Here is a 16,674-nt window from a genome sequence, read left to right on the forward strand (position 1 = left end):
GGGGCACTTAACTGAGGCGCGGGAACTACGGACATCTTCTACCCTGTATCCTTGCACTACAGAGCTATAGGGAATATATTTCGCACAGGTTGCTCATATAGGCTTTAAATGTCAATTTACCTGATTTATAAGTCGAGCCCTCTACAATGCGGCGCTCTTGGGCAAATGGGGTTAGGGTCTTTAAATGAGGAAGGAGCCCGGGAGATAGCAGACTCCTGGTCGTTCGGCCCGACCACCATCGAGGGCCTGCCAGTGAACAGATGAACCTCGTGCTGCCTATAGATTAGCTCTGTGGAGATTGGTTGTGAAACGATTTGGACCGATGGACTAGACTAGCTGGACTAACTAACCGCCGGTCCTGTAAGAGCCTCTATTGCTATTATACATGACCTTATCGCTATCGCTCTCTTCTCCCATCTATCAACGTCACCGCTATGTGCTCATTTCTGCTCTATCTGCCCCGCACACTAGCCTTCCCCCTGGCCCTTCTGCTTCCTTACTGCCTCCTCCTCTAGTATAGCTTTCAGTGCTCGTCCCATAGCTGCCATGTCTCCCATTAGCCCAACATGTCCCCGTTCCGATTCAAATCTACCCACAACTTTAAACTCCCCAGGCGGCATTAATGTTCGCGCTGGAACGACTCCATCTCCAGGACCAAAAATAAAGTCCTCAAACTCTCCATTCACTATGTCTTGCGGGCCGGAAACTCGGTCTCCAATGACGGTCGGAACTCCTCGACCGTAAACCACTGCAAGCGGTGGATACTCACCATTTGAGGGAACTTCCAACAGGCTCTCCTTAAACTTCTTTGTCCGTCTTAGAATGCGGTCAAGGTATTCAACAGCATCATTAAACGGCAACGTGCTCGGGCTGTCGCCGCTTGAACTGCGTCTCCTGTTCATGTGCGTTGACCCTGGCGTCCCATTGTCTGACGATGCGCTCATTGATGGCTCCAAAAAATCCATCACTGGCGCGTCTGCAGTTTCTAAGCCCAGCTCCGCCACTTCTTTACTTTGTTCGTTTCTCTCGGCCTTGTTTTCCGTATTTTCTCTATTGTTTTCCTCAGCTGTCCAGCCATCCTCGTCGTCCTCAAATGGTCCTATATGCCCTCCGACACAAGGCGAGAGTCCATATTTGACCCAAGTTCGACAGTCGAAAAAATCCATCTTCATCTCTCGGCCTTCGTGTTGTGGCCGCTTATCCACAAAGCATCTTCCATCCAATGGTAGAAATGCAAAACTACTCCGCATAGTGAAATTAACTTGCGCCGCCAACACGCTGGAACTAAGCATCACGCTGTCTCCGTTTCGAATCGGTCCTAAAATATTCACGCATTTCCATGGTGAGCCGACGTATACTAATCCGCGAAATAAATCTGGACGCTTTTGCATCGCTGCATGGGCAATAAGTCCCCCCATGGAATGTGCAATCACAATGGCGCCAGGCCATTCCTTCCCATGCTTTTCCTTCAATCCCCTGAGCTTATCAAGTAATTGATCGACAACTATCCACAACGAAATCCGCCAGTCGTATCCGAATTCATGTACACTGCAACCGTCGCAGGCCTCCATCCGCCTGATCAGTTTGCGCGCAACGTCGACAGGTCCTATGTGCGTTAACATCCCACTTGGAACGATATTTTGCTCTACGTTTGCTTCATCCTCGTCAGAAAGCCCAATTTCAAGATTGATCTTTCTGATATTAAGGCCAACTTTGATTGGAATCCAGACCCGTCGTCCAGTATGGGCGTCTCGGAGAATACTCCCACGATAGCCACCCATAATCAATACGTCTCCGTCGAGATCAGGAAAATCGTCTTTCGCTGAAAACAAGCTATCCATGGATATCGACGTCATTAAGGTTTCTTTCACTGCTCGCAACCTCGCGTTGTCCATTTGGTGTACATGACTATATCGAGGATCGTTGAAGTTCAGCGAATCATCTGTACTTTGCCTTTTCAATTGCGCCGGTCGAATATCGAGTGTTTCGGTTTTGTGTTCGTGTCGTAGAACTGGAAGTGTAAACGCCTTTTTGGAGAGCCCTGCAAAACCTCCTGGCCCGCTATGATTACCCATATGGTTATTGTTGTTAGAACCAGGAAGAATGTCACGTAGTTTGGGCAGCTGCGGAGATATAGGCGCGATATTGAACGGAAGAGAAAATGAAAAAAATACGTTTCCGTTGTTTCCGCCATTCTCATTGCTTTCAATGGTCGTATCTGGAGATGAAGCTGATTCGCTAGGTGACTCAGAAGTATTCGACTCGTCATCGACTTTGCGCGACGGGAGAAAGTATCGGATGGCGGTAGTATGAGCTCTTCGCAGACCGCTGTCAGCAAGTGGAGGAGAACTAGAAGGAAGTCTGGCTTTGCTTTCGGAAAATTCATTTATTCGGTTCTCGTTCGACACTTCTGTGAGTGACGCAGGCGTACTGTTGCGTCGAGTCGCGTGCGCATTGTGCACTTGGTGAATGCTACCGCCAATTATCGACTGAGCGTCATCATGATCTATTCTCATATCGTCCAAATCTGAGTCACTATCCGAAGTTAGATCGTCTTCTTTTTCCTGCTCTTGTGGGTAACTGCTACTGTTTATGTCTTTCTGAGCATGAGTCGATGAGCCCGGTTCCGAGTCCGACTTCGCAGAACTGCGACGTCGACGTGAGGTCTCCCTTGATTTGCTGCCATTTGAACGTCTACGACCGAGCGAAAGATGATCTGGCGGTCTAAGAGCGTCTCTCAGCGCCCGACCAATTGTTGGCATTCTGGCTTACTCTTTGGTTTTCTCAGAAAACAAAGTACGGTGTGGTTTAATGGAAAGAGTTTTGGGCGGGATTGGGAGAGTGTCAAAGACGGAGGAGGTGGACGCCAGACAAGCAAGCCGCTAATGAGGTCATCTCAGTCGCACTCTACTGGCTCCGTTTTTTCTTAACGATGGCTGAACAACTTATAATTGGCTATCGTCAAATTCAGCGTACATTTCGATAGATCTTAGTCTGTTAGCTATTGATTAATCAAGCTTTCTGAGGCGCTGACTTGTTTCTAGACCGTCATAGAGCTATACACTTTTGCCCACTCAACTGGACTTAATCTCGCCAAAGCTTTAGTTTTTACCAGAAGTCAATCGCTCTGGTTCTCTCTGCTTTGTAATCACAGTATTATCTTTACCTCTAATTCACCATATTAAATCTTGCCTCCAAACCGCATCTTAACTGCTGCTGTTGTCAGATCTCACAGCGGATCTTCCGGATATCTAGTTCCACTTAAACCTTATTGGGAATATTTGTCATGTGATCATATTTGTCACATGACAAATGTTGTTATACGCGCTCGTGCATATATTTACAAGGTGCCTTTTTGGGATGGTTGTCCCTGAGTATTCGCTGCTCGACCTGGCTTACTTATTATTGTCTTGATTTAGCTGAGTAGTTTTGGAAATTTTATTTGGACTGCAGTACAGTTAAAGCTCAATACAATTCTAATCCATATTTGCTCGTGTTCTTCTGTTCAATCTCAGTAGTATCCATGGCTCCTCAGCAGCAGCCAGCTTGGATCGCTACTCAGACCAAAGCCTTTTTGCGTTGGACAAACTCGTATCTTGAATCTCATGGAGTTTCACCGGTAGTCAGTTTTGAAAAAGATTTCTCTGATGGAGTCAAACTCATTAGACTTCTGGAAATCATTGGAAATGTTAATCTCGGTCGATACGCAAAGAATCCCAAGTTACGAGTTCAGAAAGCGGAAAATGTGATCATTGCGTTGGAATACATCAAGCAGTGCGGATTGCAGCTGTATAATATTGGAGCCGAAGATATTGTCGATGGAAATGTTAAGCTGATTCTGGGCCTGTTGTGGACATTGATTCTTAACTTTTCCATTTCGGACATCGCTGCAGAAGGTCACTCGGCAAAGGAAGGTCTATTGTTGTGGTGTCAGCGTAAAACAGCAGGATATGAAGGCGTCAACATCACAGATTTCTCATCATCCTGGAATGATGGACTTGCATTGTAGGTAACTTAATGTTTCTAGTTGATACCTATGCTGATTCTATTACAGTTGTGCCATTTTGGACCGTCACAGACCCGATCTCATCGATTATGAACATCTAGACAAAGAAGATCCGAAGTACAACATAAAGCTAGCCTTGCGACTTGCATCCGATAAAGTTGGGATTCCAGTGAGTATACTATAAAATTTATTGTTACGAACACGATATCTAATTGATTCAGCAATTGCTCGATGTCGAAGATGTATTCGTACCGAAACCAGACGAAAGATCTATCATGACTTATGTAGCGCACTGGTATCATGCTTTTTCAGAACTAGATAAGATTGAGACTGCTGGCCGCAGAGTGGAACGGTTTGTTGAAACTATGTCTACATCATACGATATGCAACATTCCTATGAAAAACGCGTGACAAATCTCCTAGAAGCTCTTGAGCAGCAGATAAAAGACTGGAAGCGAGCTAGATTTTCCGGGACTTACACTGACGCGAAATCACAGTATATAGAATTCACGAATTACAAGAAGTCAACGAAGCGAACATGGATTGCCGAAAAAACAGAGATCGCGTCAATGCTGGGAAACATAAGAACAAAATTGGCAACCTATGGCCTAAAAGAATACGATCCACCTGCTGGTCTTAAAGTGAGCGACGTAGATATAGCATGGAAATTTTTACTCCAAGCAGAAGCAAGCCGTTCTAGACAAATCAACGAAGCGATACGTGATATCAAAGAAACTTTAAGACAACAGTTTGCAGAGATTGCAAATAATATTGCGGTTAAATTGGAAGCTATATCAGATGAGCTTATTGCACTTGATGGTGAACTAGAAGATCAGCGTGAGGCTGCAATCAAACTTGAGCAGAAACTTCAGCCGGTAGCACAATTATTAGTGTCCTTGAAACATATTGAATCAGGACTTATTGAGGCCAAAGTTGAGGAAAACGATTTCACAGTCTATTCATATGACGAGCTAGAATATGAATTCCAGCTTTCGCAAGAGTCGATTTCCAAAAAAGTTCTATTTATCGAGAACCAGATTGTCGCTCGCAACATGACTAATCTAACTCCATTGCAGCTGGAGGAATTTGAGAGTGTGTTCAGATACTTCGATAAAAAGCAGCAGAATGCGCTGGAAGAGGTTGAATTTGCTGCTGCCTTAGCAAGTCTTGGGCTGGTGTATAGCGAGGAAGACACGGAGCAGATTTTTGACCAAATCCGACAAGACGATGCTGCAGTCTCATTTGAGCAGTTTATACATTTTATGGTTGAAGTGACACAGGATCAAAACACGGCCGAGCAGGTTCTCCAATCATTTTTAGAAGTTGCTCGAGGAAACCCGTACGTGACTGAGTTCGATTTGCGAGACTCGCTAGTTCCAGACACGGTGATCCAGCAATTAGAGCGGATCATGCCCAAGAGTGCTCAGGGAGAAGGACTCGATTATATCAAGTTCATGGAAGATTTGTGTCTGGTTTAACACGAGAAATTATCAATTGTCTGAATTTCGGTTTGCATATGGTGTTTTCTTGCTTTGTCTGAATTTAATTCTTTGCTGATCAGTCGGTATCCCAGACTTGGATTTTTCCATCTGTAGTTCCACTAACCATCTGTGCCTTTTTAGGGTTATAGTCTATACAAGTAACGACCGCGTCTGAATTGCCTCCCTTTAGTTCATGGACAATGCGACCAGACAAAACCTCCCAGACATAAATAATGCTATCTTCACTTCCACTGATAGCATAGATGTCATTATCGCCAAAACACGACCTGATTCTATACTCCGCATTTTTATGACCTGTAAAAGACTGTAATAGAGAGCCGTTGGATTTGTCGATTAGCCTGATTGTATTATCGAGAGAAGAGACTAAAAAGTAAGCCCCGTCAGTTGAATCGCGAACCGAAGTTACCGGGTCTGAATGTGTTGGAATCAAAAGCATTATAAAATCGATTTCTAGATGACTTACGGCCAATATAATCTTCTTGAAGCTCGCCCATCCGTAAATCGTAAACTCGAACGTATTCATCTACAGATCTGTCCACTGTCAAACCAGCATCTAAAATTCCATCAAGCCCAGCTTACCCAGTAATGATCTGCGTGTTCGTTATCTGAACGGTAGAAACACTATCTTTCGCGTCATCTAAAATCTGAATTGGTTTGGCCGATGGTGCACGTAAATCCCATAGCCTAACCGATGAATCAAACGAAGCCGAGGCAACGACCGAAGCGTCAAAGTTAAAATCCACCGAATTCACACGAGCAATGTGGCCTGAAAATCGTCGGACAGTGGTACCTGTAGTCACATCCCATACATAAATGGTGCGATCGCCTCCACAGCTTACAAATTTAGAATTATCAAATGACACCGCGATGTCAAGTACTTCATATCCATGCTAAAAGATGTTATTGTAGAACGAAATAAATAAAATTGCCAAATCATACTCCAGAATAGGTTTTTACCAAGCGTGAAGTATTTGGATTCCATAGCCGGATCTGCTTGTCGAATCCGCCGCTAAGTATGTACTGGCCGGTTGTGTTATACTTGACGATGTGGACAGCGCCAAGATGGTCCTAACTAGAAGTTAGCCACACGACATCAACATCCATGATGCGCTAGAAGCTCTACCTGTAAAGCAGTCGACTTAGGATGAACCGGAAATGGCATTTGATTCAATGTAGATCCGGTTCAACGCGTTTAATCTCAAAAAGCTAGCGTAGATAATCTGATTGTTCCCTGCCGATGCGCTTGCTGTTCTGATAGAAAAGTCCCACTTGCACTTTCCCAAATTATATGCCAGATATTAGAAGAGCATATATCCAGATTATTAGATTCAGTATTGTGTGCAAAAATTGATCTAGGATAATAGGTTTTCAGTTAAATCTGGTCTTTACTTGAGCGGAGAGTTTTCTAAGCGACAATGCTGCTATTGTGGCAATCTAGTGCGTGATTCAGATTCTTCAGTGCTTGCGACAGAAAATTCTATGAATTTGCGCTTAATTAATGACATTTCTGTACATAGCTAGGGCTATTACTGAAAAAGACTGGTAAAGAAGCGTCTGATTGAACATTTGCTTTCGTTTGACAGCATGAATGGCAATTCTTCGCATTCTCACGAGACAAATGTCAACGTGTCTCCGTCGCGATCACCCCTCTCGAGACATTCTCATCAATCTCCGACCGGATCGAAAATAACTATATCAAAAGCAAAATTCGAGAGTAGTAGGCAGGTAGATCACTCTCTCATTCGTTCATTTGCGTAAGTGCTACTCGAGCTACACTTCGTACAGAATTTTTACTTATTTGTCTATAGTCGTCCGTCTGACGCTACCCCAATAGCGAATCCTATGGTCAGTACCTGTTTTATTGACCTCATTTGGTACCAAGCTAATATCTTTTTTCTGAAGCGTCGAAATACTTCCATAGTGGCTTTTGAACCTCTGAATTCGTTAGGTGGTCCACGAGGCTCATCTCGGAAAGCGAGCAATCATATTTCAGCAAGAACCGTTGGCCCACATACATTGCACGATTTCCAAGCTCCTCGCAAACGAAGACATGAAGAGATGCAGCGCCGAGAGCCTAGTTCCATCTCAAGTCCGCAAAAAAGAACGCTAATACAAGATACTCGTTTGCCCCAACCTCGGTCAAGCAATGAAAATCGGGTGTCGATAGACCTCTCAGATGATGAAACAAACAGTATCAGGCCGACAAGTCCCGCGGCGAAATTACCGTGTAGTTCTTCATCGACGCCGTTAAATCCTGCTCGGAAGGAAAGGATTGTGGATTATAATATCGAAGATTTACATTTTGGAAGATGGAGGTCTTCGTCAGATGAAAGCAATCTTACATTTCGACTCACAATTCCTGCAAGGCGTCCGGAAGGATACATCTACATACTCAACAACCATGAGCCTTTAGAGGAGTTTAAGTTTCGAGTCGATCAATTACGAAAAATAGAATACTGCTTAAATACTCGCCAGTTTTACATCAAATTGAATAGTCGTGTTACTCTGTATTATTGTGGAACATCTTCTGATCATTTATTCTTCAAGCTGCGAATTCCAGATCATGAATCTGAAACTAATTATATGATCAATGCTGCGGGTGGGTTGTCAGAATCACTTCAGCTGCATAGTTTGGAGGAAGCTGAGATGAACAAGAGAATTGGTATTCGGACTTTGGTGACTCCACCGAAGCCCTCTCAAACCACCGATGATGAATTATTGGCATGCCCTTCTCATGTTCAGAAGGATGAACTTCAAAGTCCTACAGAAAAGCAATCAGCAGTGACTATTAGTCGGGATGAATCTAATCTTGACAGCCCTTCGAGACCAAAAGTAAAACAGACATACTCAACAAAAGAAGAGCCTCGAAAACTAATTATTGAGGATCTTGATAAGGGGCTTCCCTCCAACTGGAGTCTATCAAGATTAACGCGGAGTAAATCCAAGACAACGGGCAGTCACAACTCGGCGGCGACAATTTTAGACGAACTAAACGATTTCGACTTATCAGAGGATGTCCATGTGACGCGAAGTACTCGGCCTAAGTTACGTTTAAATAAGTAAGAAAATGAATATTTGATTAGAGAAGTTAAGCTAATTCGACAGACCATTACGATATCAATTTGGCCATAAATCTGTCGAAATCGGACAGGACGATTTCAGCCGATTAGACGATGGGTGCTATTTGAATGACACAATAATTGATTTTTATTTGAACTTCATCCTTCAGAAGCTGCAGAGAGAACATCCAGAGATTGCGAAATACACTTATATTTTCAATACTTTTTTTTACGAGAAGCTGATGCAGAAAACGAAGGGTGGGAGTACGGGGGGATATGAAAATGTTCGGAAGTGGACATCGAAGGTAGACTTATTTAGCATGAAATATGTTATCATTCCGATCAACGAACGAGCGCATTGGTATCTGGCGATTCTTAGTAATTTAAACGGATTGATCAAAAAAACTGCTGAGACATCCGAAGAAGGGATCAGTCAGAATTCAGATGTTGTAACGAGTTTGCGAGAAATTGTATCGAAAGTGCTTGCGAAAGGTACTCGAAGAAACAAGAATGTTCCTGAAAGTCCTATTGATCCGACTATATTTGTTCTAGATTCGTTAGGTCTACGACATAATCTGGTTTTTCGTCCATTGCGAGAATATTTAGTTGCTGAAGCTCACGATAAGCGAGGAGTTGAAATTGATCGCGATGATATAAAATCTAAGTATGCCTATGCGCCTACGCAGCCAAATTCTTGTGATTGCGGAGTGTACCTCCTGCATTACGTTGAAGCGTTTTTGAATAGGCCTAGCGCATTTCTCCCCTCGTTGGTCGATATCGATAATCCAAAGAAGGAGGTGCAAAAAAAGCTGAATCAGCTGTTTGATGTTGAGAAGTTTGGGACTAAAAGGGAATATATTCAGCGATTGATTCTTGATTTACAAGAGAAGCAGGAACAGGAGCAGAAACATGGAAGTCCAGAACGCTCTGCGATTGCCAAAACGAGGACTGAAGAAGATATCGAAGATATCGAAGATGTTGTGGAACAAAGGGGCACCGAAGGTGACGGTAATCATGATAGGGAAAGGCGTTCTATTTTTGAGAAAGCACATTCAATAATGGAAAGTCGGATAAAGAGGATATTAGATAAGCAGGAACCAGAGGTTGAGAATGATAGCGGTAAGCTGGAAGAGCTCGAGCCAGCAGAGGGAACTGATGTTGGCGGATCTGACAATGTTAAGGATTGGCATTCCTCTGGTCTGGATGATTCTTCGCAGATGGCTACGGAGACTGGATCCACAACAAATATGATACCTGTGTCTAGTAACTTTGATAGGGAAGAAAAGCGGTCAGAGTCTGCAAGGACAGCATATCAGAATTCAACAAAAAACATAACGAAAGACATTATGGTGTCTTGCCTTGATCCTCTGAAGACAGACTGATGCGGTATTTAGTATTCGATAAAATTGCGCACGATTATCTTCCGTTCTATGGTTTTCTGTGGATGAAAGGATGATTGATTTGTATTATTAGATAAATTAAAGCATTTACTCCGATAATTTAAGTACGGCTGCAGAAGCTGGTCAGCGACGATCAAGCGTCATCAGTCTGGTGACTAGCAAAAATCAAATAATTGGCACGGCTGAGTTGGGCTACGTAAAGCAGTTTTGAAGACGGTGTCAGATTGGCAAAAACCGGTCGGGAACAGGTCATCAACTGGTCAGTCCCAACTATGCAAACACAGTATATAAAGAAACTGGATTTCTATAATTTTATCTAAATTCGTATTCTGTGGCCACAATTACAGAGAAATTGAAATAAAATGTCGGTCTGGAGCCAGTCGTTCCCACCCAAGCCTACGTTCACCGAGGCTAGTCTTGGATCACTATCGGGCAAGGTGAGCTGAATGCGTAGGATATATAGTGAAAAGGCATGGAATTAACACAAGTAGGTCTATCTAGTCACAGGAGGTTATTCTGGTTGTGGATTGGAGCTCTCGAGAATCTTGTACCACAAAGGTGGAAGAGTGTTGATTGTGGGTCGCAATGAGAAATCTTACATTTCCGCTGCGAACGATATAAAGACAAATCCGAGCGAGTTTCTCGAGAAGAGTGATTCGCCAGGCTCGTTGGAGTTCGTGCAGATAGATCTGTCGGATTTGACGACAATCAAGCCCGCTGTCGAAAAGCTCTTACCGACGATTGATCGACTGGATGTTGCGTGGTATAATGCTGGTGTAATGATTCCTCCTTCAGGAAGTCTGTCAAAGCAGGTACGGGAAGAATATCACAAGGATTTGAAAGAAAGATTTTTGGCCGGATGTTAATATACTTAGGGATATGAACTGCAATGGGGAACAAACGTTGTGGGCCACTTTCTTCTTAACAAACTACTCACGCCGATTCTTAACGAAACCGCAATGAATTCGCCTGCCGGCTCTGTTCGGGCACTGTGGGCTGGGTCGTTAGCTCACCATGCAGGCCCGAAACCATACGGCATTAACTTTGAGCAGATTGGCAAGGAAGGTTTGAGTATGGGCTCGTCCGCATTCTATGCCCAATCAAAAGCTGGTAACGTTATTTTGGCTGCTGAGTTCGCCGCTAGATCGCAAGCAGCGGCGAAGACAAGGGGTGGTGCAAATCCGGTGATAAGTCTTGCGTTCAATCCTGGAAACTTGAAGTCGAATCTACAAAGGCATTCTGCCATATTTCAGTGGAGAATATTTTCGTGTATACTCTATAACCAGCGATTTGGAGGCCTGACCGAGCTCTTTGGTGGTCTATCACCTGAAATTGGTGACGATTTTAACGGAGGATACGTGATTCCCTTTGGAAGAAAGGGAAAAGTTGTGAAACACGTTTTGGAGGGAATCACTGCTCATGGAACTGGTGCTCAGCTTTGGAAGATCTTGGAGGACGACGTCGCACCGTATTTGTAATTATTGTTGGAATCTTGATTCTTTTGCCTAAACTTTACTGGTTAATTCACTAGTCTTCTATTTTATGCCTTTAAAACTTGCTTTAAATCTATGTCCAATACTATGCGTTGCCATACTCGTCTGATGAGTTCAAGACAGTTTGTGATAACGGCACGATTAGTCGTCGTCTAGATCGCTGTATGTATTGTGGGACAAAGACCCGACTCTGTTCCGCTTGAACGGCATTATGAAGAACGCTGATTAGGATGAATAGAGCGATGGCTAGAGTCGTCGATTTCATTATGTTAGTGGACTCTACAATATCGATTGGAAATTTTGGATTGGATTAGACTGTTGTTGCAATTTATCATATCCCTGAAAACATATCTCGAATACGCCCAGGACCCTGTCTCAGTACCCTGTCCCTGGATTTATGCAAGGAGTCTAATCTTTGTTCCGTCTACGTCTAATCATTGTCAGATTTCAGACCTCCTGCTTCTCTTCTGCATTGCGTACGCGCGCAAGCTTATCGGCGACTAGGTTTTACTTGTCCCAGTCCCGAACACAAACGCGTCCGACGGCGCTTTCTCTCTTGCCTAACAGCCGCAAAAGAGCAAGAGAGGCTGTGAAGGCTGCGCTCTTAGTAGCCAATGCAGTCACGTTATCGGATTCTTCCGTAGTCTCCTGTAGGTGATTAACACACCACTGTCAGAGATTTCAAGTCACTAGTCTCGAAGTTGACACTACGCAATTCTGATCTTTATATCACATTTTTGTTCTATTGTAAAGTCACAGATAACTACAAATAAACCCAACACGCCGGATAAACTAGTCTCAATAAATGAATGAATAAATGAATGAATGCGTGGATAAAAGAATGAATGAATGAATGGATGGATGGATGAATGAGTGCACCAACAAACGAACTAATGATTGAATGAATGAATGAGTGATATGCTATCCCTGAAAGGTTATAAACAAATGCACCAAATATGTAAACGTAACGAATGCAGAAATAAAACAAATTTTTGGCTTCCTTGTCCATCATAACAAATAAAACTTCCATCACTATGATCCTGTTCCAAAAACTAAACTGCGGTAGTTGCAAAATAACCAGTCGAAAGATCGTCTACTGATTGATGATGGAGACCCGTGGTCGGTGAGGTTTTTCCTCGATTACGGAAATTTCGACTCCCCAGTCGGGGAAGTCGTTTCTTTGCAAGCTTGCTCGTCGACGTCGTTGTCGTCGTCGAGAAGTTCGTAGCTGCTTCCGTCGTAGCTACCCCTGATCCCAGATAGGCGGCTCTTTCACTGACTGACTTGACTAGAGTCTCTCCACCCGTTATCACCGGTACTGTGATTCTCTCGTCCATCACTGTCGAATCAGAATGCGAAGCAAGTCGCATTTTCCGGAACGCACCGCTAAGCCCAACGCTACTCACACTGGTACGAAGCGTATGTGGCAGGTTCTCGGTCGAACGTCCATCACTGGAAGACAATGTATCAGAGGCTGACATCCGTAGTACATCACGAGACATCTTTCGTTTCAGCCGGAATGCAGAGACTGTGTCCTGTAAACTGAATTTCCGCCTGCCTGTAGGCGACGTCGGCTCCAGATCAAGCTGTTCGTTTGACCGCTGGGGAGGCGTTAAAGGCTGAACAGAGTCCGAGGAGGTAGAAACGGACTCGATACCTGACTGCGTATTTTGGGAAGTAAATGCCGAAAATGTCATCGGTGGAATGATTGGCATCGTGGACATGTCCTGAAATATCGGGCTGGTATTGGCCGTAGAAGTTGACCGGTTCCAGTTCTCGTCGCAATCGTCCACTCTCAGAGATAGCCCTCCCACATTGTTGGTTTTGAACTCTTCTAGCTTGTCTTTCTGAAACTCTGAGGTTCGGTCGGTACTGCTGCTGTTCGTAGTACTATCATCATGTGTATGGTACTGGTGCTGCTTATGGTGGTGATGGTGCAAATCCGAGTCGGAATCCGGGATTGGATTCATCCACACTGACTTAAACCGCGAATCGCAGGATGGAACTCCAGTAATTGGCTCCTTAAAAGTATCCGCATATATCATAGACTGATTAGATAAATGCCGAAGAGATGGTCCTCCTGGCAATATTACACTGCTGACGCTAGGTTGCTTTGTTAATCTTTGTTCTGACCGCGAGGATCGTCCCGCAATTCGCACTGGAAGAATGTTGATTTTCCGCTCGCTGATATTACCTGTGATGCTGCTAGTGTGGACCGTGCAGTGTGAGGACCGCTTACATGCTCGAGCAGGACTTCCATAGATAGAAGATTGTGTCGAGGCACTAGCTTCTGAACTAGATGGATCAAAATATGCTGCTAGAGCATCGTCTTCGGTGACCACTCTGGCTGGCGATTTCTCGACTTCATACACAGATGTAGAGCCTCGTGCTGGCGGAGGAATGCTGATGCGCAATCCAGAAAGATGGTCAGGAAGCTGTTGGTCAAGTAAAAAATCACGAATAGCTGCCTCTTCAGGCTTGGAATCCTCTACTTGCTTTTGTAATACAATAGATTCTGGCCTGAGAAGCGGAGGACAAACAACATTCATCGGTCGTCGAGGAGGCGAAAGCTTGAATTGTTTGTGCGGCCGGAAAGAGGAGGCCGTTGTAGTCTGGTCGGAGTCGATTGGATCAAAATACTGCGCCCGCCGGTGAAGTTCTATGAAAGGTTAGGTGGAAAGTGTCTTCTAATGTTAACAGTTTGTAACATACTCTTAATATCACTGCAAGACTTTGCGGCGCTCAATGTCCTTGGAATAGGAACATTAGCTGGTCTAGCTGTAGACATCGGTAGACAAGGAACATCTGAAATCTCAGGTCGTGAAGATAGTAAGTACTCTGGAACTGTATGCTGGCGATTTCGAAGCGGAAGCTCTGGAGGATTTGCAGGTGGACTCGGTAAAGTATCCAGAAACGCTAGAATACGTGCATGCTTGGTAGCCCAGATAACCTCCTCAGATGGCTGCGGTTTGTCTGATTGCGAGTGCTGTTGTGCTTGCTGAGCATTGTCAGTTTCCGTGGTTTCGATGACGCCGGTCGTGGTCATAATTTGTGAATATGGAATGGAGCTGAAGTAGAGTAGGCAAAATCAACTGCGTATATTCTGCTAATAAAGGTGCTGTTAATGAAAGTGCTGTTAACGACTGCGCCTGCTAAAATGAAGGGAAAAGGCACAAAAAGATTGTTGCGACGAAATAATGAATGACTGAACAAATACCGTAATGAAAAGACGGAAACACGACTACCACGACAGTTCTATGCTCTGCTCTACCCTGCTCTTCTCTGCACACCTGCAATTTCAGACGTAGAAATCAAATTTTCAAATGAAATTGAAATCAGCAGGAACCCGCTATATTATTACCGCCGAGTGGTATAAGCGTGGATAAAGCGAGGAGAAGCAAAAGGGGCCTGATATCGAGTCCTCGCCGAGTGCTGCCTCTAGTTTAGACCACAAAATGATAAACGACTCTGCGATAGCGGAGCACAAAAAGAGAAGAGCGAGTTGAAGACAAAATCGTCTGCGCGCGAGCCGGGGTTGTATAATAAATTGGAGCGGAACTAGCTGGTTGTATAACTGCACGAAGGAAAACACTATCGAAACCTTGCGCCGGGCTGGTCGTCGTCGACAAAGAGGTAGTCAGAGCCAGAAATGGTCCTACTACAGCCCAGTAACCGTCTGACGTTGCCAGGTGATGGCGGGTGAGCGCCTACGATGGCGGGGCAAATATCAGCAAATGGGTATTGTATCAAGCGCTCTGGCCAGTCCTCTTACCACATTGGGCAATGTTGACGAGTAGTCTCTGCTGCGCATCTCGCATTATACTCTAAATGGAAGACCAGCAACGGTCTAGCAAGACATAAAGGGGGCGGTCACTTACTGCTTTGGGAAGATGGCTTGTGATAGAGTTGTGAGCTGCAGATGCCGAGCAGGACAGAATAGGGGTGGTCGGTATCTGGACCTGGCAAGATTCTCCCGGTTTTCTTTGGGGAGACGGGACCAGATAACTCAGGCCAACGGCAAGTGCAAGCAGCGATTGGCCGAAAAAAAATCAGATGTCAGTGACGATCATTAATTATGTGAATTCGTGCGTTACAGACGGTCGCAGATAGACGCAGGTGTTTGCAGCTGTTCGCAGGTGGTCGCAGGCGGTCTGCATTAGTCCGCACTGCACAGCTAATGACGTCCTCTGGTCAGATGAAGTGTCCTATCGCGATGTGGAGCAGCTCGATCGAAGGCGGTTAAGCTCATTATTTCCTAACCGTGAATAACTATATTATATCAGATAGAAGATCGCTTTCTTCTATCCGTCACCGTGTCATGCTAGAAATGCATCATTCGATCTATTTGATTTTACAATAACAAACAATCCTTGTCTCCAGGCTTCCATCATCGTCCCCTTTTTGGAAACTACTCATGTCAGATAATAAACAATTTGCGCTTCTCCATCCCCATCATGTCCCACATGAATTGAAGTCAGTCAGCTCCTAGTTATATCTCATCGTCTTGCGACACTATTTTCTGATCCATGAATTTGTAGCAATTAGAAGACGTACCGAGAATAGGTCCGCCGAACATCACATGTTCTTCCTAGCTTCTCCTTCGTCGTTCGCTATAAACTATATAATTGTCTTACGCTGACTCTCCTTTTGAATCACTGTCTGTTCCTGAAGGGGAGTTCTTGTGATTTGATTTGTCTTGCTAGCTCTAGAGCGCTAGTTTTTCTTAGTCCTAATTTGCTCCGGCTCACCTTCACTTTCCCAATCTAAGTGAGGTTCTTGTAGATAGTTGTTGGTGCCTGCTGCGTAATCTGGTCATGGAAGAGGTACTAATCTTTGCTGCCGTATTTTTCCGTCGGTTGATCGAACTATTCGAAATTTGTGCACGACCTCCAACTGATCGCACCACCGTTTGCTCTTTCTCCTGGAATTACGGTAATCTTGCCTGCTGCGCTGTTACTACAACCACCCAGGTTACTGATGCCTTCTCCCTCCATCCCTATAATTATGATTATCTTAATGTCCTTATCAGTGCGTCTGTTATTTTAGATTTATGGCTGATAAATTATTTCGAAACCAGCACCAGGAATTTTTAATATGCTTGGATTGGGCTGTAATTGTTCGGCTTGACACAACCAAAACAAAAATGGTGAGGAGTAATGGAGATATAGTCCCAATTGGCCAGCTCCCAAATCGACTCTACCTGGAACTACTAAT

The 16,674-nt window shown here is 44.4% G+C and overlaps 6 protein-coding genes across 6 annotated transcripts; 3 read left to right on the plus strand and 3 right to left on the minus strand.

Moving 5' to 3' along the window:
* Nucleotides 1-62: 62 nt before the first annotated feature.
* Nucleotides 63-2,795, minus strand: V1516DRAFT_667722 (uncharacterized protein). Its single transcript, XM_066920896.1, has one exon. The coding sequence runs from the start codon at nt 2,760-2,762 to the stop codon at nt 468-470; it is 2,295 nt and encodes a 764-aa protein (XP_066779657.1). The 5' UTR covers nt 2,763-2,795; the 3' UTR covers nt 63-467.
* Nucleotides 2,796-3,394: 599 nt separating this feature from the next.
* On the plus strand, nt 3,395-5,975 carry V1516DRAFT_688419 (calponin homology domain-containing protein). The gene is made up of 3 exons (XM_066923780.1): nt 3,395-4,005; nt 4,055-4,175; nt 4,228-5,975. Exons 1-3 carry the CDS (start codon nt 3,524-3,526, stop codon nt 5,482-5,484), a joined length of 1,860 nt encoding a protein of 619 aa, XP_066779658.1. The 5' UTR covers nt 3,395-3,523; the 3' UTR covers nt 5,485-5,975.
* V1516DRAFT_693965 (WD40-repeat-containing domain protein) lies at nt 5,564-6,670 on the minus strand (the record flags this gene model as incomplete). Its single annotated transcript, XM_066923913.1, has 5 exons — nt 5,564-5,919; nt 5,972-6,039; nt 6,088-6,398; nt 6,448-6,576; nt 6,632-6,670. The coding sequence occupies 5 exons, from the start codon at nt 6,668-6,670 to the stop codon at nt 5,564-5,566; spliced, it is 903 nt and encodes a 300-aa protein (XP_066779659.1).
* A 546-nt stretch (nt 6,671-7,216) lies between these two features.
* V1516DRAFT_631231 (uncharacterized protein) lies at nt 7,217-10,067 on the plus strand. The gene is made up of 2 exons (XM_066919951.1): nt 7,217-8,567; nt 8,614-10,067. Exons 1-2 carry the CDS (start codon nt 7,351-7,353, stop codon nt 9,947-9,949), a joined length of 2,553 nt encoding a protein of 850 aa, XP_066779660.1. The 5' UTR covers nt 7,217-7,350; the 3' UTR covers nt 9,950-10,067.
* Nucleotides 10,053-11,495, plus strand: V1516DRAFT_24141 (uncharacterized protein). The gene is made up of 3 exons (XM_066918787.1): nt 10,053-10,404; nt 10,459-10,779; nt 10,843-11,495. The coding sequence occupies exons 1-3, from the start codon at nt 10,330-10,332 to the stop codon at nt 11,443-11,445; spliced, it is 999 nt and encodes a 332-aa protein (XP_066779661.1). The 5' UTR covers nt 10,053-10,329; the 3' UTR covers nt 11,446-11,495.
* A 623-nt stretch (nt 11,496-12,118) lies between these two features.
* Nucleotides 12,119-14,928, minus strand: V1516DRAFT_24025 (uncharacterized protein). Its single transcript, XM_066918785.1, has 2 exons — nt 14,173-14,928; nt 12,119-14,119 (listed from the first exon to the last, which is right to left on the minus strand). The coding sequence occupies exons 1-2, from the start codon at nt 14,504-14,506 to the stop codon at nt 12,513-12,515; spliced, it is 1,941 nt and encodes a 646-aa protein (XP_066779662.1). The 5' UTR covers nt 14,507-14,928; the 3' UTR covers nt 12,119-12,512.
* Between the last annotated feature and the right edge of the window lie 1,746 nt (nt 14,929-16,674).

This window comes from Lipomyces oligophaga (genome assembly GCF_038497815.1).
Source record: "Lipomyces oligophaga strain CBS 7107 unplaced genomic scaffold V1516scaffold_1, whole genome shotgun sequence".
In the NCBI taxonomy this organism is placed as follows: Eukaryota; Fungi; Ascomycota; class Lipomycetes; order Lipomycetales; family Lipomycetaceae; genus Lipomyces; species [Lipomyces] oligophaga.

What these genes read in the sequence shown, in the direction of transcription:
- V1516DRAFT_667722 (XM_066920896.1), bottom strand. Translation starts at nt 2,762, where the DNA reads ATGCCAACAATTGGTCGGGCGCTGAGAGACGCTCTTAGACCGCCAGAT.
- V1516DRAFT_24025 (XM_066918785.1), bottom strand. Translation starts at nt 14,506, where the DNA reads ATGACCACGACCGGCGTCATCGAAACCACGGAAACTGACAATGCTCAG. An exon ending in GTCTTGCAGTGATATTAAGA is followed by an intron (nt 14,120 to 14,172) that starts GTATGTTACAAA and finishes AACCTTTCATAG; the next exon opens with AACTTCACCGGCGGGCGCAG.
- V1516DRAFT_24141 (XM_066918787.1), top strand. Translation starts at nt 10,330, where the DNA reads ATGTCGGTCTGGAGCCAGTCGTTCCCACCCAAGCCTACGTTCACCGAG. An exon ending in TTGGATCACTATCGGGCAAG is followed by an intron (nt 10,405 to 10,458) that starts GTGAGCTGAATG and finishes TAACACAAGTAG; the next exon opens with GTCTATCTAGTCACAGGAGG. An exon ending in CAGGAAGTCTGTCAAAGCAG is followed by an intron (nt 10,780 to 10,842) that starts GTACGGGAAGAA and finishes TAATATACTTAG; the next exon opens with GGATATGAACTGCAATGGGG.
- V1516DRAFT_688419 (XM_066923780.1), top strand. Translation starts at nt 3,524, where the DNA reads ATGGCTCCTCAGCAGCAGCCAGCTTGGATCGCTACTCAGACCAAAGCC. An exon ending in TGGAATGATGGACTTGCATT is followed by an intron (nt 4,006 to 4,054) that starts GTAGGTAACTTA and finishes ATTCTATTACAG; the next exon opens with TTGTGCCATTTTGGACCGTC. An exon ending in CCGATAAAGTTGGGATTCCA is followed by an intron (nt 4,176 to 4,227) that starts GTGAGTATACTA and finishes TAATTGATTCAG; the next exon opens with CAATTGCTCGATGTCGAAGA.
- V1516DRAFT_631231 (XM_066919951.1), top strand. Translation starts at nt 7,351, where the DNA reads ATGGTCAGTACCTGTTTTATTGACCTCATTTGGTACCAAGCTAATATC. An exon ending in CCTAAGTTACGTTTAAATAA is followed by an intron (nt 8,568 to 8,613) that starts GTAAGAAAATGA and finishes CTAATTCGACAG; the next exon opens with ACCATTACGATATCAATTTG.